The sequence below is a fragment of the Balaenoptera acutorostrata genome, chromosome 12 (assembly GCF_949987535.1).
Source record: "Balaenoptera acutorostrata chromosome 12, mBalAcu1.1, whole genome shotgun sequence".
Lineage (NCBI taxonomy): Eukaryota > Metazoa > Chordata > Mammalia > Artiodactyla > Balaenopteridae > Balaenoptera > Balaenoptera acutorostrata.
Genome location: NC_080075.1, coordinates 14,166,246 through 14,189,436, shown reverse-complemented (window position 1 = coordinate 14,189,436; position 23,191 = coordinate 14,166,246). Strand labels below are relative to the sequence as shown.

General features: G+C 38.5%; 1 protein-coding gene across 3 annotated transcripts; it reads right to left on the bottom strand.

Moving 5' to 3' along the window:
* Nucleotides 1–1,381: 1,381 nt before the first annotated feature.
* On the bottom strand, nucleotides 1,382–21,168 carry KRCC1 (lysine rich coiled-coil 1). Of its 3 annotated transcripts, XM_057558295.1 has the most exons (4): nucleotides 20,930–21,168; nucleotides 11,107–11,213; nucleotides 10,570–10,744; nucleotides 1,382–2,752 (listed from the first exon to the last, which is right to left on the bottom strand). In XM_057558295.1, the coding sequence occupies exon 4, from the start codon at nucleotides 2,731–2,733 to the stop codon at nucleotides 1,960–1,962; it is 774 nt and encodes a 257-aa protein (XP_057414278.1). In that variant the 5' UTR covers nucleotides 2,734–2,752; nucleotides 10,570–10,744; nucleotides 11,107–11,213; nucleotides 20,930–21,168; the 3' UTR covers nucleotides 1,382–1,959. The 3 variants fall into 3 exon arrangements, with proteins under 3 accessions (XP_057414278.1, XP_007175366.2, XP_057414277.1); XM_007175304.2 differs by lacking the exon at nucleotides 10,570–10,744; XM_057558294.1 differs by lacking the exons at nucleotides 10,570–10,744; nucleotides 20,930–21,168 and adding an exon at nucleotides 17,240–17,259.
* Between the last annotated feature and the right edge of the window lie 2,023 nt (nucleotides 21,169–23,191).

Sequence of the window (23,191 nt, the reverse complement as noted above, 5' to 3'; positions counted from 1 at the left end):
TCAGCTGAGAGAAAGGGGGCCCTGTATGGCAGGTACCAGGGAGGGGAAGGTTTGAGGAGAGAGGGGAGACTATAAGACATCTCTGAGGGTGGGAAATTTACTAGGGAAAACTGATGGGTTGGAGGTTTGTGATCATTAGTTTAAAATAAAATGGGTCACCTACACTCTCTCCCTCCTCCCCTTCCTTCCTTTTTTTTAAAATGTATTTTATTTATTTATTTATTTGTATTTATTTATTTATTGGCTGCATTGGGTCTTTGTTTTTGCGTGCAGGCTTTCTCTAATTGTGGCGAGAAGGGGCTACTCTTCATTGCGGTGCGCGGGCTTCTCATTGCGGTGGCTTCTCTTTTTGCAGAGCATGGGCTCTAGGCGCACAGCCTTCAGTAGTTGTGGCACGCGGGCTCAGTAGTTGTGGCTCATGGGCACTAGAGCACAGGCTCAGTAGTTGCGGCGCACGGGTTTAGTTGCTCCATGGCATGTGGGATCTTCCCGGACCAGGGCTTGAATTCGTGTCCCCTGCATTGCCAGGCGGATTCTTAACCACTGCACCACCGGGGAAGCCCTCCTTCCTTTCTTCTTTGCTATTTGCGACCCACTGAGGTAGGAGGCTAGGCAAGGTGGGGACCCAGCGAGGGGTCAGAGCTGAGTAAGGCAGCAGCTTAGCAAGGGTGGGGAGACTGGTTACATGCAGAGGGTTGAGTAGGGGAAGGGAATATATATAATAAACAGTAAATTAAGCAAAATAATTTTAAAGTTAATATTACAATAAACATGTAAGCACAACATTGTAGAATGCAAAGAGAATTTTCATATCACAGCATCTTGTTGTTATCCAAGGCATTTTAGAGGCCAGTCCTTCTAGGTATATTTGATAATGAGGAAAATAAAGTGAATTCCCCAAAGTCACATAACAACTTGATGGCATAGTTGAGTCTAGAATCCTGGGATTCAGATTCCTAGGTCACCACTCTTTCTACAACAAAATAGCAGTGCTCAAACACTTGATATGCTTGTCGTAAAAAAGGGGATTATCAGAATGAAAACACTGGTCAGGAAAGAATATTCCAATGGCTTTTATTTTTTTTTTTGCCACATCACGCACCATGGGGGATCTTAGTTCCCTGGCCAGGGATGGAACCTGTGCCCCCTGCAGTGGAAGCTCGGATTCTTAACCACGGGACTGCCAGGGAAGTCCCTCTAATGGCATTTTCTTATAAATTCCCCAATTTCAACTATATGGAAAAATTGTGGTCGTTCAGATTTCTGCCCTAAAAAGTGGGTTGATATATGCTCAGTTATTGCTCTTCCAGAAGAAAATCTTCATTGAATAGGAACACATCACTGTGTGTTCAGAAATGTAGAAATCAGAAAACAAAACAAATTGTAGAAATTAGAACTTTATTATATTATAAACATTTCCAAAATATAAACTGATTTTGTATCAAGACTTCTTGAAACGTTTAAAACTGTATGTAACTTAAGCTTATTATAATGTATGTCATTTTCCACTTTCCAATCTAGAAAATATACTGCAAATTAGATCTAACGAAGGAAAAAAATAATCAATCTAAACTGCTTCACAGAGAAAACTAATATAAAAACACCCACCCCAAACTAAAACCCAATCAAGAAATAGACTCTGTAAAGCCTATTAATCCTCCAATTTAAAATAAATGACCTCCCAAGGGAAAAATACTTCCACCATCATAGCAATTTGATGAATAAAAGCAAAGCCACCCTCATTAAGGGAAATTACATTACGTTAAGAAAAATGTAGTAATGATTTTAGAAGAGAGGAAAAGTAATTCCGATGTTGGAGAGCAAGTACACTAAATGTTTTCTGTGCACTTAACCTTTGTACCTGTTCACATGAAAAGAGTGACATGAACTTGGACATTGTAAAACCAAGCTCCTCAACTACTTTTTCAGTTTAACCTCAGGAGAACCAATGCAAGAGCTTCAAAATCCAAGGATAGACTGGTCCCAAAGCATCTCCTCTTCTGTCCTTTCTTTCCCTTGTTCCTTTTTCTCTTTCCTATGCTTACGTTCCTCTTTCTTAGAGGCTACATCTCGGCTTTTTTTGTCCTTCCGGTTCTTAAGCTTTTTTGTACTGACTCTGACTGTTTCCACCTCTGTTTTGTTTCTTCGGATGCTCTTGTGTTTGTCTAAATCTATCTCCTCATAAGCTTTCTTCCTCTTATGCTTGGGCCGCTCCTCTTCTGGTTTTTCCCGGCCTTCCTCTGGGTGTCTTTTTCTCTTCTGGTGTATCTGTTTATAACTAGCTTGATGGGCACTGGTACTGTTTTCTAAGGAGAGGTGCCTGTAAACTCCAGATTCTACACTGTATGAGCTACAGCTATACTCTTGTTGACTAAAGTTCAGGGCTACTGGTTTTCCTGAGAAACAATCCCTGGTGAATTGACAGTAGCTCAGGGAGTCTAGTCTCAGCCTGCTGTCATGAGCTGGTAGCCACTGAGGTAACCGCTTCTCCACTGCTTGTGAAATATTGCATGATCTTCGGTAGGTCTGGACGGGTTCATAAGGGAGTCTTTGTTCAAACATTCTACACTTGGGTCTAGAATCAATCTCTTCTTTGTATCCACAGGTTTCCAAATAATCCTCTCTCCTCTTTCTGAAACAAGTCTTTGGCTCTAAGCCTCTGGCTTTCTGCACTTTGATATAATCTTCAAGTTCATCTTGAAAAGAGTCAGATGTCTTCTTTGAATGCTTCATTAGGTTGACAAGGGATTCTCTGTAGAGAAGATGGGAGAAAATTCTTCTTACTATATTATTTTATGCTGAATATTTCCTTTACTCTTGAAAAGAGGCTCAAAAAACAAAATAAAGAAGCCCAAACAAATTAAAACCTACTTTGGCATGAAAGTTAAACATCATGACATTAAATGCCAAAAAGGAGCATCAGACAGGTCAAATATTGCCTAGGCCACTCACAAATAATTTTGTCTTTCTCAGAAGTGGGATGAAGAGGGTAGAAAGGAGCTGACATATAGAATTCTTTTGTAGGGCTAAAAACGTAAGGAATGTAGGGATACAATGACTTACACATCCACGGTGACTGGCGTGATCTGAATGTTCAAACAATTTCTAAAGTTCAGATTAGTCAATTTTTTGTATACTGTTGTCTAAGAAAAGTAATAAAGCATAGAGAAGTAATTTGATCTTTAAAATCTTCTGTTTACTCAAAGAAAATAAAATGAACACATATACTCACCTGACTAGAGTACTGTAAGATTTAATAATAAAAGGATGTTTGTAAAATGGTTTGGGAATGCTGAAAATTAGAAATTCAGTTATGAGACAAAACTAATCGTAGGTATAGGGCATGAGGAAAGACGAGGGAAAAGAGTTGCGTATCTTCTGAACAGGGTCTTGGATTTCATCCCATTACTTCTGATTAGTGAAAAAAGCATTGTAGAATGCCTTCTGGTTTGTTCTCTATTAAAGCAATGGTGGGAGGGTTAAGGAAGGAAATGGATGTGACAGCTGATAGGGGCTAGGATTTATGTAGAGAAAAGTTTCAAAAGAAATTTAAAGCAGATAATGTTAGTCTTTTTTTGCTTGTTTAAATTTCCTTTGGGGGGTAGGGGCAGTACAACTACTATTCCTGTTTCTCTCCCCCCACCTCAAATCCTGCGTTACAAATCTAGCAGAAAAGTTACTCACTATGAGATGATAATGTGCTAGATATTTTTGTGTTATACTTTATTTTAAAAAATTAGCAGGAAGCGTAACCCATGTAGAATCAAACATTTCTTTCCATTAACAGAACAAGTCTGAGAGCAATCTAGAGTCACTAATGATCACCTAGCTTTACTGGCAATTTGAGATTAAAAAGAAAGTCTAAATGAAGCCTAATTTGGTGAGTCAGAAAATTTAGCTTTTATTCAACTCAAACAGTACAAAAATTCTGACTAGAGCAAAATAATGTAACAAATAATTGATTAAATATCGGTAAAATAATTTGAACAGACACTTCAGAAAAGAATATATACAAATGGACAATAAACAAGTGAAAGATGCTCAATGTCATTTGTCATCAAGTAAATGTCAATTAAAACCACAAAAAGGTACTACCTCACCCTCACTAGAATGACTGAAATTAAAGAGACTGATGAGGATGTGGAACAACTGGATTTCTCATACATTGCTTGTAGGGATGTAAAATGATACAACTACTTGGAAAACAGTCTGGTAGTTTCTGAGGAAGTTAAACATACAGCTAACATACGATCCAGTTATTCCACTCCTAGATATTTATTCAAAAGAAAAGGAAGTATATTTCCACATAAAGACTTATACATGAATGTTCATAGCAGTGTTATTTGTAATAGCCCTGGAAAGGAAAAATAAAAACAACCCAAATATTGATCAACAGGTGAATGCATAAATCAACTAGTGGTATATCTATAGAATGGAATCAATGATAAAAAGGAATAGATTATTGATACACTTGAAATAGATGAATCTCAAAATAATCATGCTGAATGAAAGAAGCCTGACAAAAGAGCACATAATATATGATTCCATATATATAAAAGTCTTGAAAATGCAAACTAGTCTGTAGTAACACAGTGGTTGCTTGGGGATGAGGCAGGAAAAAGTAGGAGGGAGCGATTATAAGTGGCATTTTTGTGGGTATGGATATGTTTACTATCTTAATTGTGGTGATCATTTCATGGGTATATACACCCTTCAAGACTTATCAAATTGTATACCTGGAATACATACAGTTTACTGTATGTCAACTATACCTCAATAAAACTGTAAAAAGTCACTAATAAGATTAAAAAGATGTTGATAATTGTTAAAACTGGATGGTGGGTACATGAGCGTTCATAATACTGTTTTCTCTCCTTATATGTTTAAATATGTTTTATAATAAAATGATTTCACTTCATAGCCGCTAGGATGGCTATAATCAAAAAGACAGATAGGTGCCACTTGTTGAGACACAGATCAAGAAAGAGCCCCTGTAGCAATCATCCATCCTATAAGCTTATAGCCTTATCCACCAGAGGGCAGACAGCAGAAGCAAGACAAAGTACGATTCTGCAGCCTGTGGAAGGAAAACCACATTCACAGATAGACAAAATGAAAAGGCAGAGGACATTGTACCAGATGAAGGAACAAGGTAAAACCGCAGAAAAACAACTAAATGAAGTGGAGATAGGCAACCTTCCAGAAAAAGAATTCGGAATAATGATAGTGAAGATGATCCAGGACGTCGGAAAAAAATGGAGGCAAAGATCGAGGAGATGCAAGAAATGTTTAACAAAGACCTAGAAGAACTAAAGAACAAACATCTAGAAAAATTAAAGAACAAACAAACAGAGATGAAGAATACAATAACTGAAACGAAAAATACACTAGAAGGAATCAATATCAGAATAACTGAGGCAAAAGAACGGATAAGTGACCTGGAAGACAAAATGGTGGAATTCACTGCCACCAAACAGAATAAAGAAAATAGAATGTAAAGAAATGAAGACAGCCTAAGAGACCTCTGGGACAACATTAAATGCAACAACATTTGCATTATAGGGTCCCAGAAGGAGAAGAGAGGGAGAAAGGACCCGAGAAAATATTTGAAGAGATGGTAGTCAAAAACTTCCCTAACATGGGAAAGGAAATAGCCACCCCAGTCCAGGAAGCACAGAGAGTCCCAGGCAGGATAAAGCCAAGGAGAAACATGCTGAGACACACAGTAATGAAACTGACAAAAATTAAAGACAAAGAAAAATTATTGAAAGCAACAAGGGAAAAATGACAAATAACATACAAGGGAACTCCCATAAGGTTAACAGCTGATTTCTCAGCAGAAACTCTGCAAGCCAGAAGGAAGTGGCATGATATACTGAAAGTGATGAAAGGGAAGAACCTACAACAAAAAAGATTAGTCTACCTGGCAAGGATCTCATTCAGATTTGACGGAGAAATCAAAAGCTTTACAGACAAACTAAAGCTAAGAGTATTCAGCACCACCAAACCAGCTCTACAACAAATGCTAGAGGAACTTCTCTAAGTGGGAAACACAAGAGAAGAAAAAGATCTACATAAACAAACCCATAACAATTAAGAAAATGGTAATAGGAACACACATATCGATAATTACCTTAAATGTGAATGGATTAAATGCTCCAACAAAAAGACACAGGCTTGCTGAATGGATACAGAAACAAGACTCATATGTATGCTGTCTACAAGAGACCCACTTCAGACCTAGGGACACATACAGACTGAAAGTGAGGGGATGGAAAAAGATATTCCATGCAAATGGAAATCAAAAGAAAGCTGGAGTACCAATACTCATATCAGATAAAATAGACTTTAAAATAAAGAATGTTACAAGAGACAAGGAAGGACACTACATAATGATCAAGGCATCCATCCAAGAAGAAGATATAACAATTATAAATATATATGCACCCAACATAGGAGCACCTCAATATATAAGGCAACTGCTAACAGCTATAAAAGAGGAAATCGACAGTAAAACAATAATAGTGGGGGACTTTAACACCTCACTTACACCAATGGACAGATCATCGAAACAGAAAATTAGTAAGGAAACAGAAGCTTTAAATGACACAATAGACCTGATAGATTTAATTGATATTTATAGGACATTCCAACCAAAAACAGCAGATTACACTTTCTTCTCAAGTGCGCACGGATCATTCTCCAGGATAGATCACATCTTGGGTCACAAATCAAGCCTCAGTAAATTTAAGAAAATTGAAATCATATCAAGCATCTTTTCTGACCACAACGCTATGAGATTAGAAATCAATTACAGGGGAAAAAAACGTAAAAACACAAACACATGGAGGCTAAACAATACGTTACTAAATAACCAAGAGATCACTGAAGAAATCAAAGAGGAAATCAAAAACTACCTAGAGACAAATGACAATGAAAACATGACGATCCAAAACCTATGGGATGCAGCAAAAGCCGTTCTAAGAGGGAAGTTTATAGCAATACAAGCCTACCTCAAGAAACAAGAAAAATCTCAAATAAACAATCTAAACTTACACCTAAAGGAACTAGAGAAAGAAGAACAAACAAAACCCGAAGTTAGTAGAAGGAAAGAAATCATAAAGATCAGAGCAGAAATGAATGAAATAGAAACAAAGAAAACAATAGCAAAGATCAATAAAACGAAAAGCTGGTTCTTTCAGAAGATAAACAAAATGGATAAACCATTAGCCAGACTCATCAAGAAAAAGAGGGAGAGGACTCAAATCAATGAAATTAGAAATGAAAAAGGAGAAGTTACAACAGACACTGCACAAATACAAAGCATCCTAAGAGACTACTACAAACAACTCTATGCCAATAAAATGGACAATCTGGAAGAAATGGACACATTCTTAGAAAGGTATAACCTTCCAAAACTGAACCAGGAAGAAATAGAAAATATGAACAGACCAATCACAAGTAATAAAATTGAAACTGTGATTAAAAATCTTCCAACAAACAAAAGTCCAGGACCAGATGGCTTCACAGGTGAATTCTATCAAACATTTAGAGAAGAGCTAACACCCATCCTTCTCAAACTCTTCCAAAAAATTGCAGAGGAAGGAAAACTCCCAAATTCATTCTATGAGGCCACCATCACCCTGACACCAAAACCAGACAAAGATACTACAAAAATAGAAAATTACAAACTAATATCACTGATGAATATAGGTGCAAAAATCCTCAACAAAATACTAGCAAACGGAATCCAACAACACATTAAAAGGATCATACACCATGATCAAGTGGGATTTATCCCAGGGATGCAAGGATTCTTCAATATACGCAAATCAATCAATGTGATACATCATATTAACAAATTGAAGAAGAAAAACCATATGATCATCTCAATAGATCAGAAGAAGCTTTTAACAAAATTCAACACCCATTTATGATAAAAACTCTCCAGAGAGTGGGCATAGAGGGAACCTACCTCAACATAATAAAGGCCATATATGCAAACCCACAGCAACATCATTCTCAATGGTGAAAAACTAAAAGCATTTCCTCTAAGATCAGGAACAAGACAAGGATGTCCACTCTCGCCACTATTATTCAACATAGCTTTGCAAGTCCTAGCCACGGCAATCAGAGAAGAAAAAGAAATAAAAGGAATACAAATTGCAAAAGAAGAAATAAAACTGTCACTGCCTGCAGATGACATGACACTATACATAGAGCATCCTAAAGATGCCACCAAAAAACTACTAGAGCTAATCAATGAATTTGGTCAAGTTGCAGGATACAAAATTAATGCACAGAAATCTCTTGCATTCCTATACACTAACAATGAAAGATCAGAAAGAGAAATTAAGGAAACACCCCCATTTACCACTGCAACAAAAAGAATAAAATATCTAGGAATAAACCTACCTAGGGAGACAAAAGACCGGTATGCAGAAAAGTATAAGACACTGATGAAAGAAATTCAAGATGATACCAACAGATGGAGAGATATATCATGTTCTTGGATTGGAAGAATCAATATTGCGAAAATGACTATACTACCCAAAGCAATCTACAGATTCAATGCAATCCCTATCAAATTACCAATGGCACTTTTTACAGAAGTAGAACAAAAAATCTTAAAATTTGTATGGAGACACAAAAGACCCTGAATAGCCAAAGCAGTCTTGAGGGAAAAAAACGGAGCTGGAGGAATCAAACTCCCTGACTTCAGACTATACTACAAAGCTACAGTAATCAAGACAATATGGTACTGGCACAAAAACAGAAATATAGATCATGGAACAGGATAGAAAGCCCAGAGATAAACCCACGCACCTATGGTCAACTAATCTATGACAAAGGAGGCAAGGATATACAATGGGGAAAAGACAGTCTCTTCAGTAAGTGGTGCTTCGAAAACTGGATAGCTAGCTACATGTAAAAGAATGAGATTAGAACACTCCCTAACACCATACACAAAAATAAACTCAAAATGGATTAGAGACCTAGATGTAAGACCGGACAGTATAAAACTCTAAGAGGAAAACATAGGAAGAACACTCTTTGACATAAATCACAGCAGGATCTTTTTTGATCCACCTCCTAGAGTAATAGAAATAAAAACAAAAATAAACAAATGGGACCTAATGAAACTTCAAAGCTTTTGCAAAGCAAACGAAACTACAAACAAGATGAAAAGACAACCCTCAGAATGGGAGGAAATATTTGCCAACGAATCAACGGAGAAAGGATTAATCTCCAAAATATATAAACAGCTCATGCAGCTCAATATTAAAAAAAACAAACAACCCAATCAAAAAATGGGCAGAAGACCTAAATAGACATTTCTCCAAAGAAGACATACAGGTGGCCAAGAAGCACATGAAAAGCTGCTCAACATCACTAATTATTAGAGAAATGCAAATCAAAACTACAATGAGGTATCACCTCACACCAGTTAGAATGGGCATCATAAGAACATCTACAAACAACAAATGCTGGAGAGGGTGTGGAGAAACGGAAACCCTCTTGCCCTGTTGGTGGGAATGTAAATTGATACAGCCACTATGGAGAACAGTATGGAGGTTCCTTAAAAAACTAAAAATAGAATTACCATATGATCCAGCAATCCCACTACTGGGCACATACCCAGAGAAAACCATAATTCAAAAAGACACATGCACCCCAATGTTCATTGCAGCACTATTTACAATAGCCAGGTCATGGAAGCATCCTAAATGCCCATCGACAGACGAATGGATAAAGAAGAGTGGTACATATATACAATGGAGTATTACTCAGCCGTAAAAAGGAACTAAATTGGGTCATTTGCAGAGACATGGATGGATCTAGAGACTGTCATACAGAGTGAAGTAAGTCATAAAGAGAAAAACAAATATCATATATTAACACATATATGTAGAACCTAGAAAAATGGTACAGATGAACCTGTTTGCAGGGCAGAAATACAGACGCAGATGTAGAGAACAAACGTATGGACACCAAGGGGGGAAAGTGGTGGTGGAGTGTGGTGTGAGGAATTGGGAGATTGGGATTGACTTATATACACTAATATGTATAAAATGGATAACTCACAAGAACCTGCTGTATAAAAAAATACAAAAAAAAAGACATAATAGTAAGTGTTGACAAAAAGGAGGAAAAACTGGAAACTTCATTCATTCTTGGTGCGAATATAAAATGTGCAGCTACTTTGGAAAACAGTTTGGCAGTTCCTCAAAGTGTCAAACGTAGAGTTACCACATACCCCATCACTCTTAGGTTTCAACGCAAGAGGACTGAAAATCTATGTCCACACAAAAACTTGTACTAAAATGTTCACAGCAGTACTATTCCTAACAGCTAAATGCAGAAATGACTCAGTGATCATCAACTGATGAATGGATAAATAAAATGTGGCAATTCACACAATGGAATATTATTCAGCAATGAAAAGGAATGAAATACTAATAAATGGTACAACGTGGATGAACCTTGAAGACAAGCAGAGTGAAAGAAGCCAATCCCAAAAGATCACAGATGGTGCAGAGATCAATGAAGAGGTGAATGGAACCTTACCCTTATCAGGTTGAGAACTTGGTGGAGAAATTTGATCATATTCACCCATTAATTGCTTCACTTTTTTAGCATGAACTTTCCCCAAATAGTGAGACTGTGCAACAACTGAGGAGCTAAAAACCATGATGCAGAGATTAAAAAATCTATTTTTGTCCAATACTCCACTCCCATTCACCTGAAACCAAGCACAAGCTTGTTATAACAATTAAATAATTCAAAGTTTAGAATTACATCAACATAGATCAATCATCTGAAAACTCATAAAATGCATCTTCAATTTCTTATTTTGCTTCCTGTAAATCTGAAAGTAAAGCTAACTTTTTGAGTATGTGTTTTACCCTTGAAAAATAAATAATATTGTTTATTTTAGAGAAAATGATCCAAAATTTACACCTCTGAATTTGAAGATAGCACTCATGAGTTTTAATATATTTAGTCTGAACTAACACTTTTAGAGTTTTGCTTGCTTTCAAGTCAAAGTATCAGCTTCAATATAAAAAATACTAACAATTTAGAAGCCCTTTATTTTCAACCTACCTCATAACGTGAAATCCACTGTGATTCAAATTATGGCACTAATCCTTATAAGCCTTTTACAAAAGGGATCTGTAAAAAGTTCAGTCTTTGCTCATTCAACGTGGTATCTATAAATAAAATAAAGGGAGGTAAGACATTTAGGGTAATATTTTCAATCTTCACCTGGATATCATTTCATATACCATCTCAAATTTTAATTTCCTAAGTGCTTGCAAGGGTAAAGTACTGGCTTTTTGCTTATTAGAATGACAATTTTAGTATAAAAACATTTAGCAAACCTCTGATATTTACTATGGTAATATATTTTCTAGTCCAGAAAATACCATTCTGAAGGAGAAGTTATTAGGGCACCTGTAGAACTCTGGACTTTATGGAAATGATCTGGGGCATCCAGCCTTAGTACTTCGTGTCTTATAGCAGACATGTTACTGACTTCTACTGACATTTGTAATTGCTAAAATCCCAGAGGTAGCTTCTCTCTCCCCACATTGGCTGTCTTCTCCCATCTGGTACTTAATGTAATTGAGTAATTTCTCTAAATGTAGGACTTTACACTTCATATTGTAATGGGTTTAGGCCACCATTCCTACCTCTGGCGATCTTTAAAATTCAAATTGTTTTAATCTTGACATTTGCTAGTTTTCCCACACATAGTTTTTATATGCATTCAATCTATGTGTTCATCCATGTTACTGGTAAAAACTTTAAGTAGGAAGACAGTAAGATAATACCTATGGCATGCTACAAAGAATTCACCCTTTTCCTTCATCTAGGATTGATCTATTCCTTCCCAATAAGAAAGACGTTAAGAATTTCATAGAATCTGTGTTTATTCCAAAATTAAATTCAGCATCTTTATGTGAACACTCTATGCTTCTCCACTCTGCTCCCCACCATCTTCCTTCTTATGAGTTTGATTATTCAAATCTATTTGTACTATATAAATGTCTTATTTTTCCATTTTATTAATATTTGAAAAATACATGACATGTCTTCCTAAATTGTAACTATTCTTTCTACAGCAATCGTTCTCAATCTCAATCATTTTGACCAAAGCATTCTATACAGTCAGACAAGTGAACTCTTATTGCCTGGAGGTCTAGGGAGTATAGAGCCTAGAGATCAATCACAGAAAGATGTATTTCAAGTTTCATGATTAACCTTAAAAACTCGTGAACTTCTTGAATTCTAGCCTTAAAACATCCATTTTATGTAAAAGTTTTAATTTAATCTTTAAATAAAACGTGCCATTTAAACAAGTACCTCCTGGCACACTGCTGGATACCCCAAAATCTCACAGAAAACTGAGTGTCCTCACTGAAGAATATGATCCCACAACATTCCTCTGATCTACCAGATGGTTCACAAAAGAAAATAAGGCATGGCATCACTTGTACTTTTAGTAAACCTGAAATTGCCTTTTATGGTCACTTCAAAGTATTACATTTACAAGTCACCTATTAATAATTTGTTCTGTAACACTTACCCAGCATTGCCCTTACCATGTACCAGGTACTATTTCAGCACTTAAGAATAGTAACTAATTTTATCCTCCTAAGAAGCCTATGGGCTAAGTACTATTATTATTCATAGTTAATAGATGAGGAAACTGAGGCATAGAAAAGTTAAGAAACATGTCTGTGATTGCAGTTAATAAATGACAGAAGCAGTCTGGCTCCAGAATCTGTTATTAACTGATATGCTTGGCTGCCTTTTCAACTGATGTAAAACTTCTCCACGTTCTAGAATCCACTTCTCCGCTTTTACAAAACCTGAAATATTTTCTGATCTCCAGGGCTTTACACAGCTCTCCATTAAAAAAAATGAAAAGTTAGCCACAAAATGGTGGAACGCATTCTTATTTCATACATCAGACAAAGGACTTATATCTAGAATAAATAAAGAAGAACTCTATGACTCAATAATAAGACAAACTCAGTTGAAAATGGGCAAACGATTTGAACAGACATTTCAGAAAAAAAATATAAACAGCCAAGTAAATGCGAATTAAAACCACGAGATAATACTACACCATCATCAGAATGACTAAATTAAAAGGACTGAAAATACCAAGTGTTGGTAAGGACGCTGAACAACTGGAACTCCCATACACTACTAGTTAGAATTTAAAATGGTACACTTTACAATCTGACAATTTCTTTAAAAGTTATATACCTACTATATGATCCAGTCATTTCACTCATATGTATTTGCCCAAGAGAACTGAAAACATATATCCATGCAAAGACCTGTACATGAATATTCACAGCAGCTTTATTTGTAATAGCCAAAAACTGAAACAACCCTAATGTCTATCAACAAGGGAATGGGTAAACAAAATGTGGTATATCCATACAACAGAATTATTCAGCTGTAAAAATGAACAAAATAGCAAGACATACAACATGGATGAATCACAAAATCATGTTGAGTAAGACACAAAGGAGTACCTACTATGAGTCCACTTATAAAAAGTTCTAGAAATGCAAACTAATCTATAGTGATAGAAAGCAGATTAGCGGTTGCCAGGGACAGGGGTGGAGGGAGGGATGGACTGTAAAGGGGCAGGAGGAAACTGTTGGGGTTGGTGGAAACATTTGGCATTTTGGTTATGAAGGTGGTTTCATGGGGGTATACACCTGTCAAAAACTCATTGAACTGTACACTTTAAATAAGTGCCGTTTATTGTAAGTATACCTCAGTAAGGTGTACGAGAGGAGCTTAAAGATCTGTAATGAATGTTTTGAAAAAAAAATTCTACCTTAATTTGTTAAACTGGATTTTTAAGTGTTGGCTTTGTTTCTAGAAAGATCACCCACCTAACAAAGCTCAAGTCACCTATGCAGAACTACTGGTTGTCATACTATGTTAATTATCTCACTGCTTCTACGAGCCAGACATAGGGACTCTGGAGTCAGTTCTGGGATTTATTAGTTATATGAACTTGGTCAAGTTTCTCAACCTCTAACATAGGCTATAACATACACCTCAGAGTCGTTGTGTGTCTTAAGGAAATTAATAAATGTAAAGTGCTTAGAAGAGTGCCTGGCACATACTGAGTGCTGTACAACTGAGCTGTTTTAATTGTTATTCAGAATTTCATCTACTTAACTGATAGAATGAAATGTTTTTCCAACCAATTATTCTAGTAACTACAGAAAGTAGAAAAGGTTATGGGTAAACAGGTCAGGAGTGCCTGACAGGAGTACCTATTCTTTGTATTTCAAGCTAACTCATGTTTCAGAAGGACTTTTTTTTTTTTTTAATGAAAGCTGAAAGTTCAACTTGATCCTTATTATCTTTTCTGATTGCTCTGATTTTAAACCAACTCTTTGTAAAGATTTCAGTTTATGTCCTGTGTTAACGTCTGCTACATATAATGTCTAAAAGAATATGGAATGTCAAGCAGAAACACGCAGGCTATTTACAAGCTGGTATTAGGTCTCAAGCAAGAAATAGTTTGTCTCTTCTGAAACTAATCTGGAGTATTTTTTCAGTTGTACCTTCTAAAATTTTTGGAAAAAATCTAGCAAAATTCTGAAAACTTGACATTCCTATTTGTACACCACAAGCCTAGTTATAGACCAACACTCACAATGCCATTTACTTCCAGGAAAGATATCATAGTGGAAAGAGAAAGAAAATGGAATCTTTTATTTTGGAGAAATGAAACTATGCACGTTGTTATTCAATAGCTGTACAAGGTTTGGTCTTTTTTATTTCAGTATTAGTAGCTAAAGCCATTGCAAAAGCTAAAGTAATAAAAACACTGCACGTGAACTACTGAGTTAAATATGAACTCCACTCCACTTTTCCTAATTCTAGACCTGTCAGAGAGAATTTGTTACATTCCAACCACCCTTTTAGAAATAGCAAAACCTGAACTTAACTTTTGCATTGTATGAAATATGTTTTTAATATGCCTCAATAGGTTTAATAGGTTGAACGAGTAAATCAACTCAATTTGAGTGAAAAATTTACTAAAATTTTTCACACCCACAGCACATTATTTGATTTGTGTTGTGACATGGTATTAAAACATAATACAGGGCTTCCCTGGTGGCGCAGTGGTTGAGAATCTGCCTGCTAATGCAGGGGACACGGGTTCGGGCCCTGGTCTGGGAAGATCCCACATGCCGCGGAGCAGCTGGGCCCGTGAGCCACAACTACTGAGCCTGCGCGTCTGGAGCCTGTGCCCCGCGACGGGAGGGGCCGCAATAGTGAAAGGCCCGCGCACCGCGATGAAGAGCGGTCCCCACACCGCGATGAGGAGTGGCCCCCGCTTGCCGCAACTGGAGAAAGCCCTCGCACGAACCGAAGACCCAACACAGCCAAAAATAAATAAATAAATAAATAAAGTAGCTATAAAATTAAAAAAAAAAAAAAAAAAAAAAACATAATACAGCATAAAGGTTTTAAAAATATTTATTAAATATCCTTAATCACTGAAGAAAAAAATGTTTGAGCAAAATTAGGAATGTTAATTTGCTAAGTTTTAGGTATAATTAGCTTCCCTTTAATAAATTCTTCCTCTTTAATAAATATACCAAATTAATGGCATGGTCCTATACTTTTAAATTTAGTTCACTAAGAAGCATTAAAAGACAATTTTCCCCACTATTTGCATCTTCTTTCTCTCAGCAATGTTATGTAGCATTCACTGTACTTTAAGTTATCCAAAAGTACTCTGTTTGATGCAATAGTAAATAGTATTTTTTAAAAAATCTCAATGTCTAATTGCTTGTTGCTAACATTTAGAAATACTATTGGATTTGTATATTGACCTTGTATTTCGTGTCCTTGATAAACTCACTTCTTATTCTAGTAGCATTTCCCAAAATTCCTTGGGGTTTTCTACATAGATGATCATAGCATCTGCAAATAAAGACAGTGTGATTTCTTCCTCTCCTATCTGTAAACCTTTTTTTTTTTTTTCTTGTCTGACTATACTGGTTAGGGCCTCTAGTACAATATTGAAAAGAAGTGGTGAGGATGGATATCCTTCCCTTGTTCTGGCTCTTGAGAACTGCAATCTTTTAATACCATTATAATCTTAGGAAAGACTAAGTAGAACACAGCACTAAGTTTTAGGAGACTAGGTAACTGACTCTGTTATCTTAACCAAAGTATGCTGGGACTTCCCTGGCGGTCCAGTGGTTAGGACTCCGTGCTTCCACTGCAGGGGCCACGAGTTCGATCCCTGGTTGGGGAGCTAATAAGATTCTGCACGCCGAGTGGTGCGGCCAAAAAAAAAAAACCCCAAAGAAACCATTAACCAAAGTATGCTGTTTTATTTCTTTTTGTTTTGACCTTGAAGGTCAAATCCCATTTAAGAAGTTTTGAGAGATGCAGCGTGTACCTGTTAGCATCATGAATATTCTTAACTGGGTTAGTTATTTTTTTTTTTTTAAACTTTGGGTTTATTTATTTATTTATTTATTTATTTATTTATTTAGTTTTGGCTGTGTTGGGTCTTCATTTCTGTGCGAGGGCTTTCTCTAGTTGCGGCAAGCGGGGGCCACTCTTCATTGTGGTGCGCGGGCCTCTCACTATCGCGGCCTCTCTTGTTGCGGAGCACAGGCTCCAGACGCGCAGGCTCAGTAGTTGTGGCTCACGGGCCTAGTTGCTCCGCGGCATGTGGGATCCTCCCAGACCAGGGCTCGAACCCGTGTCCCCTGCATTGGCAGGCGGATTCTCAACCACTGCACCACCAGGGAAGCCCTGTGTTAGTTATTAACCTTGCCTTTTCAGGAAATGAGATTAGTATGTGACCTATGAGCTTGCCAAGCTCTAGCTATTTTACACTAATACTACAACCATAAAAGTAACTGAGGATTTACTATGGCATATTTCCAATGACAAAATACAAAGAAATTAACAAAATCATTAATTGCGAGCACTAGTTACATACTTAACATAAAATATATGTCTTAACTTAAACTAAACCTTTGAACATCAATAATTATAAGTAATCTATGGCTAGCTAGCTCAAGGTTCTTGCTTGTGAAATTAGTTTTACTTGGACCCATGGCAGACATCCTATCTCAGAATGCCATCAAATACATGCCAGTCCTTCTAAAAGATCAGTAAACGTGAATGGGTCTGTGAATGCTCTTGTCCTAACACACAGTACCTGGTCCATAGTAGGAGTTCTGTTTTCTGAATAACTGTAGGAAGGGCTTTTAGCTAGATTTTCTGTCATTTGACTCGAATCTCTGCTTACTGTCAAGAAAACAAAGGAACATTTTTGGCAATTGCTATGTAAATGGATTTATGATTCAATAAGAATTCAGAAATGTTCTTCATTCTTAAAGTGAGTCTAATTTTTTTTCCTAAAAAGCAGACAAGCAAGAACTGTTTGCTGTTGTTTTGTTTTTACTGGTTTCTTAGGAATATTATGACTCAGTAGAACATTTTTAACTATCAAAAATATCTGAGAAACTTCATTGAATGAATTACAAAGTGTCCTGGAAAATCTTTCCCTTGACCATAAATGCAATGCATATTTCTTTTCATATAAGTCTGGTCATGTGGTATTTCTTTGGGTTTTTGTGATTGAGTTTAATTTCTCAATTTCCTATTTATAATCTTACACCATCTATATATTCCCTGCTTGCTAATTTTTAATCCTTACTGACCTTTACTATCAAGCCCAATATAGAGGAGCTCCTTATAAGTGTTACAGCTATAGGTGAAAATGCATCAGCAGTTTTAATAGTATCAGGGTCTTGAAAGTGAGAGTGGAATTTTAATAACTGACATGAAGCATGACAATTCTTTGATACCTTTTGGAGGAATCTCCTAATAAAGTCTTTTAAGAAAAAAAAATGATACTGGCCAAGTACTAAGCAAATTCTTTTTTTCTCTTCTTGTTCATGTACTATTATATTGGCAATTACGTTAGGCTTTTATAAATATCTAAACTAAAAATACATTGGGTCCTACTCCTACTAGTGTTTTAAATAGCATGTCAAATATTTAGCATGTGTTAAGTAGCAGTTAACTGAAAAGTTAATTAAGGATATTTACTTAAAGCGACAAGAGGTAATTTTTAGGTAACAAGTTGTATTTTGTTTTTCAAATCCTAGTGAAGTCTCAACCGTAACTCAACAGACTTCATTACTCTTTGAATGTCATTTGATGGCCATTAGAGGTCAAAGTTTCATGTTGTATGAATTGCTGTTCTAGCACACAGCCAAGCCATGGAAAGAATATCAGTATGGAACAGCAAAATCAGTTCACTATTTTAGAGCTGTCAAGGAGCTCAGTTTGTTTAGTGCAGACTTCCTCAACTTCGACACTACTGACGTTTTCAGTAGGATAATCCTTTGTTGTCTGTGTTGGTGGCCTGTGCATTTTAGGTTGTTTGTGGCATCTCTGGCCTATACCAACTAGATGCCAGTAGCACCTGTAATCACCAAGCCCCTTCTTGTCCAGTGGCAAAAACCAAGGGAAAAAAAAAAAGGCTCCAAACACTGTTAAATGTCCTCTGAGGAGGGGGTGGGGCAAAAGCACCCCTGATTGAGAACCACTCAGTTGGGCTAGACCAACTCCCCTCCCCACAGATGACAAAACTCAAGTCCAGGAAGTTTGGGACTTAGGGTCATACAGCTAGTTAAGAAATTAGCATTAGAACTTAACAGTCAAGACTCCTATTCCAGTGTTCTCATACCACCTTGAAGCAGTATAGAAAGGTAACTGCTAGCATCGTGTGAACTGATTTAAAGTGTTTAGTAATTGCACATATTCAAAGTCATTGCAAAAAACCAAGTCTGGCAGAAAGCTGTTTTTTTTTTTTTTTTTTTTTTAACCGTAAGAAACTGTTTCCAAATCTTCCTGTGATGTGGCCATGGGAGCTAAAATGAATTGTAGTCTTGACACCTATAAACTGCTCAGGCTTACTTGTTAGTGAAAGGCAGGAAATCTGGTACGAAAGCAGAAAATTCAAGAGACTTTATTTTTTAATATCCTAACAATCAGACTAACCCAGGTTGATTGAAGACACTAAATCTAGTCTTCCAAAGGTTGTCTTCACTAAGGGACTTAATGGAACATCATTTGGTTGCAATGAAATTCTAATTTCCATTTTTAGTGAATGGAATTTATATAAAGTTCTTACAAAATGTTTTAAGAAATTTATAATACTTTACTGTTTGCCATTCCTCCAAGTGAAAGGTATAAAAGATTATTGAATACCACACAAAAATAGAGTATACTGTGGAAGAGGGTGAAAATAAAAATTATTTTAATGAAGTTACTATATTTACTGCTGTCCCTCAGGAAAAAGGAAATTAAATCATCCAACAATGTTCTGGCTTCCACCATCTTTCTCTCTGGAGACAAAAAGCAACATAAGGCAACACTGCAAATACTAAAAATTAATTATGAAAATGAAGATGGCGGAATGTTTTACTAGATCTTCTGCAGTGGGATCAAGCTCCACCGTCTAAAATCCTTTCCAAAACTTCCTTAAAGCCTAAACTCAGGGTTTGGAACCAGCAGTTTGTTTGCAGGTATACAGTAATTGTAGAAACTCAAACATCTCTTAGATTGAGATGATCAAGAAATAGCTTTTTGTGTTAGGGAAAATGTGCTGGTGAAAACGCTAGGCAGATATACTCCTTCCAAACTTCTGCACAAAGACTTGACCAAACTTTAACTTGGCCTCCAGCAGCCTGTGGCTACGACCCGCGGATGAACCAGCCCCATTTTGAGCTCAGATCTGGAAAAACTTGGGGCTGTCAAAAGACATTTACTGTTTGTTCTAGCCAACACCTGATGACAGGTCCCTGGCCGCTCTTTAGTACTTACTAAAAAGGGTTTACTATTGTGAGCCCTTGCTCTGTCCCTCTGAGATGTATGTGTGTACCTCCTACAACCTAGGAGTGTCTTTGTCAAGGATCTGGAAGCCATTCTTTTGCAGTGTAATCATCAGGAAGGACAGGGCCCCTGTCTCCCAGTCCCTGTGGGAAAACAGAATCCTCACTTCCGTAACTGCCGGCAAACTGCCACAGCTCGCCTACTGCAAGGACACTACCCAACCCTTTGTAATTTTGCACGTCCCTGCCTCTACTTGAGCTCCACCTTGCCCCATTTCTACATTTTCCCTTTAAAATCCCCAGACACCTCTGCGCAAATCGGAATGGAGCTCAGCTCTTTTCCTACTGTCAGTAGCTGCTGAATGAAAGCTGTTTTCGCCGCCCCACGTCCTGCTTTATTAGCTTTGACGCTGGCAGGTACATATTAAAACTCAGACCACTGTCAAGATAGGGCTGTAAATCTTAGAGGCTTGTTTTACACGGCGTTATCCTCAAAAACCCGGGCAAACTCTACAAAGTGATCCCTCAAAAGCCTCACCCCCTTCTCTCCTCTAGGGCCCCGGCACCTTTAAGCTCGCGTGTTTACTTCCTACTCTCCTCCAACTCTGAACTCCACTTCTCCCCACGTTGTGAGTGAGGGCGCTACTTTCCAGGATGTTGATTTCACCCTGCGCAGGTCTACGCCCTTCCACGTCTGGGGCCTTTTCTCTCCTCGTCTCTGTGCCCTCGATCTCCGAGTGTCCTCATCACCCCCCTTCCCTCTCCCTGACGCTTCAGATCCACGGCCTCGGCCCGGTCGCCTCGCTCCCGCTCCAACCTCAGCTTCCCCGGCAGCGGAGGTGTCCCTTCTCCCTCCACGATCCGCGTGGGGGCCCCGGCGCCCGTTTCCGGGGGTGGCGGGTGGAGAGGGGAGCGTACTCTCCGGGCCCGGCCGGCCTCTCCCGGGCCGCGGGGTCGAGGGGCTGAACGACTGGGCCGCCCCCGCTGCAGGGGCGGGAACTCACCTTCTCTGAGGCAGGGGCGGCCGTCTACAACTACTGTTCCCCTCCCCGCCAACGCCGCCGGCCAGTGGGTAGGCCGAGGTGGAGGAGGCGGAGAGGCAGGGACAACCGCTGCCGCCACCGCTGCCTCCGCCGCCGAGCAAGCGGGGTGAGAGCAGGAGGCGGAGATCGGACTTCCTGAGGGGAAGTTGCCGGCGGCTGACTGGACAGCTCCGCCGCCATAGCGGCGAGGCGCGCTACTACGCTTGCCCAGCAGCCCCGCTCGCAAAAAGTCCCGTTTAGCCCCGCCTTCCTGTTTACCCCGCCCCCTTCGTCCGCTACTTCCGGGGCTCTGTTCTAACCTGGCTAGCGCCCGCCGTTCTTCGGCTACCCCTAGTCTCTCCGTTGGAAGGAAGGAAAAGCTCGTGGGGCCGCTCACCTTGGGAGAGTGAATCTCAAACCACTAAGAAAAAAAGTCCGGAAATCTACGGATTCTACCTCCAAAATATCTGAAAAATACATGCTTTCCTGCCTTATCTGTTTTTCTTTTCTTTTCTTTGTTAGAACCTTTAATACACAGAGTAGACTGAGCAAAATCCTTGGTTATGATACGTTATCATCATTGCTCCGTAAGTGACGTTTTCCTCTCTCCTGGCTCCCTCAGTATATGCGTATATATATATACACACACATTCATCCTTTCGTTCCCTGTCTCCCAAAGAACTCATTACCATAGTTTGTAGTCATCATTTCCTTTCATATGTATATACGTATCTTTAAAATATACATATTTATTTATTTTGGCTGCGCCGGGTCTTAGTTGCAGCACGCGGGATCTTTTGTTGCGGCATGCATGCGGGCTCTAGTTCCTCCACCAGAAATCGAACCCGGGTCCCCTGCATTGGGAGCATGGAGTCTTACCCACTGGACCACCAGGGGAATCCGTATATGTATTTATCTTTATCATATATATGTGTGATGAAAAAAAGTTTAGATTGTTTCTGAATCTCATAAGATTTATGTCTTTCTCTAGAAGTATTCTGGGACTTGTTTCACTCGACACTTTGAGGTTCATCCAAGCTGTTGCATATAGGTGTTATTTATTCATTTCATTGTTGTACCAAATTCCACCCATTTTCCTGTTGATGGGCATGTCCCTGGGTGCACTATGCAAACGTTTCTCTTGCGTATGCTCTCCTTTCCTGTCACACTACTGTTGACCAATTTCAGGTTCTTATGATCTTTTGTTAGTGCCATGGCAATAGCTGCCTAACTTATCCTTCCTCTCATTTCACCCCTCCAATCTACTCTCCATACTGCCAAAGGGTTCCATCTGGAAGTCATACTGGCTCCCCGTATTCTGGTGGAGAAAGTCAAACATGACTGCTACTCCTGGGCCTCTGTGCACCTACCTGATATCATTATCTTCCTACTGTTCTCACCTCTCCACCCTGCATTCACTTGATGATTCAGCAACATTAAACCTTTATTGATTCCCCTACATACCAAGCTACTGCATAACTCAGTTTATTGTATCTGCTACTTCTTCCTGAAACACCCTCTCCCTACTTCCTAAAGAACTCTTCCTCCCCTTAGGAGTAAATACTCTATCATGAATTCAGTATTTCTCATTCTCATGCCTTTTTTTAAAAAAAATTATTTTTATTTATTTATTATTTTTGGCTGCGTTGGGTCTTCGTTGCTGCGCGCAGGCTTTCTCTAGTTGCGGTGAGCAGGGGCTACTCTTCGTTGCGGTGCGCGGGCTTCTCTTGCTGCGGAGCACGGGCTCTAGAGCACTGGGGCTTCAGTAGATGTGGTGCGTGGGCTCAGTAGTTGTGGCTCGTGGGCTCTAGAGCGCAGACTCACTAGTTGTGGCGCATGGGCTTAGTTGCTCCGCGGCATGTGGGATCTTCCCTGAGCAGGGCTTGAACCCGTGTCCCCTGCATTGGCAGGCAGATTCTTAACCACTGCGCCACCAGGGAAGCCCATGCCTTTCTTTATATGTACATTTTTACTACATATGTATGTATCCCTAACTAACATGAAATATTGCTTTACATGATTTAAAACTTTATATAAATGTTATTATGCCTGCTGTTTATTCCCCTACAGTTTGCTTTTTTCACTCACCATTATTTTTTGATGTTAACCTCTGTTGAAATGTGAGGTTCTAATTCATTCCCTTTTACGTCTCTGTAACATCCATTGAATGAATGCACATGAGCTATCCGTTCTCCTTTCATAAGACTATGAGCTTATTTCCCATTTTTGCTTTTACAGACAGTG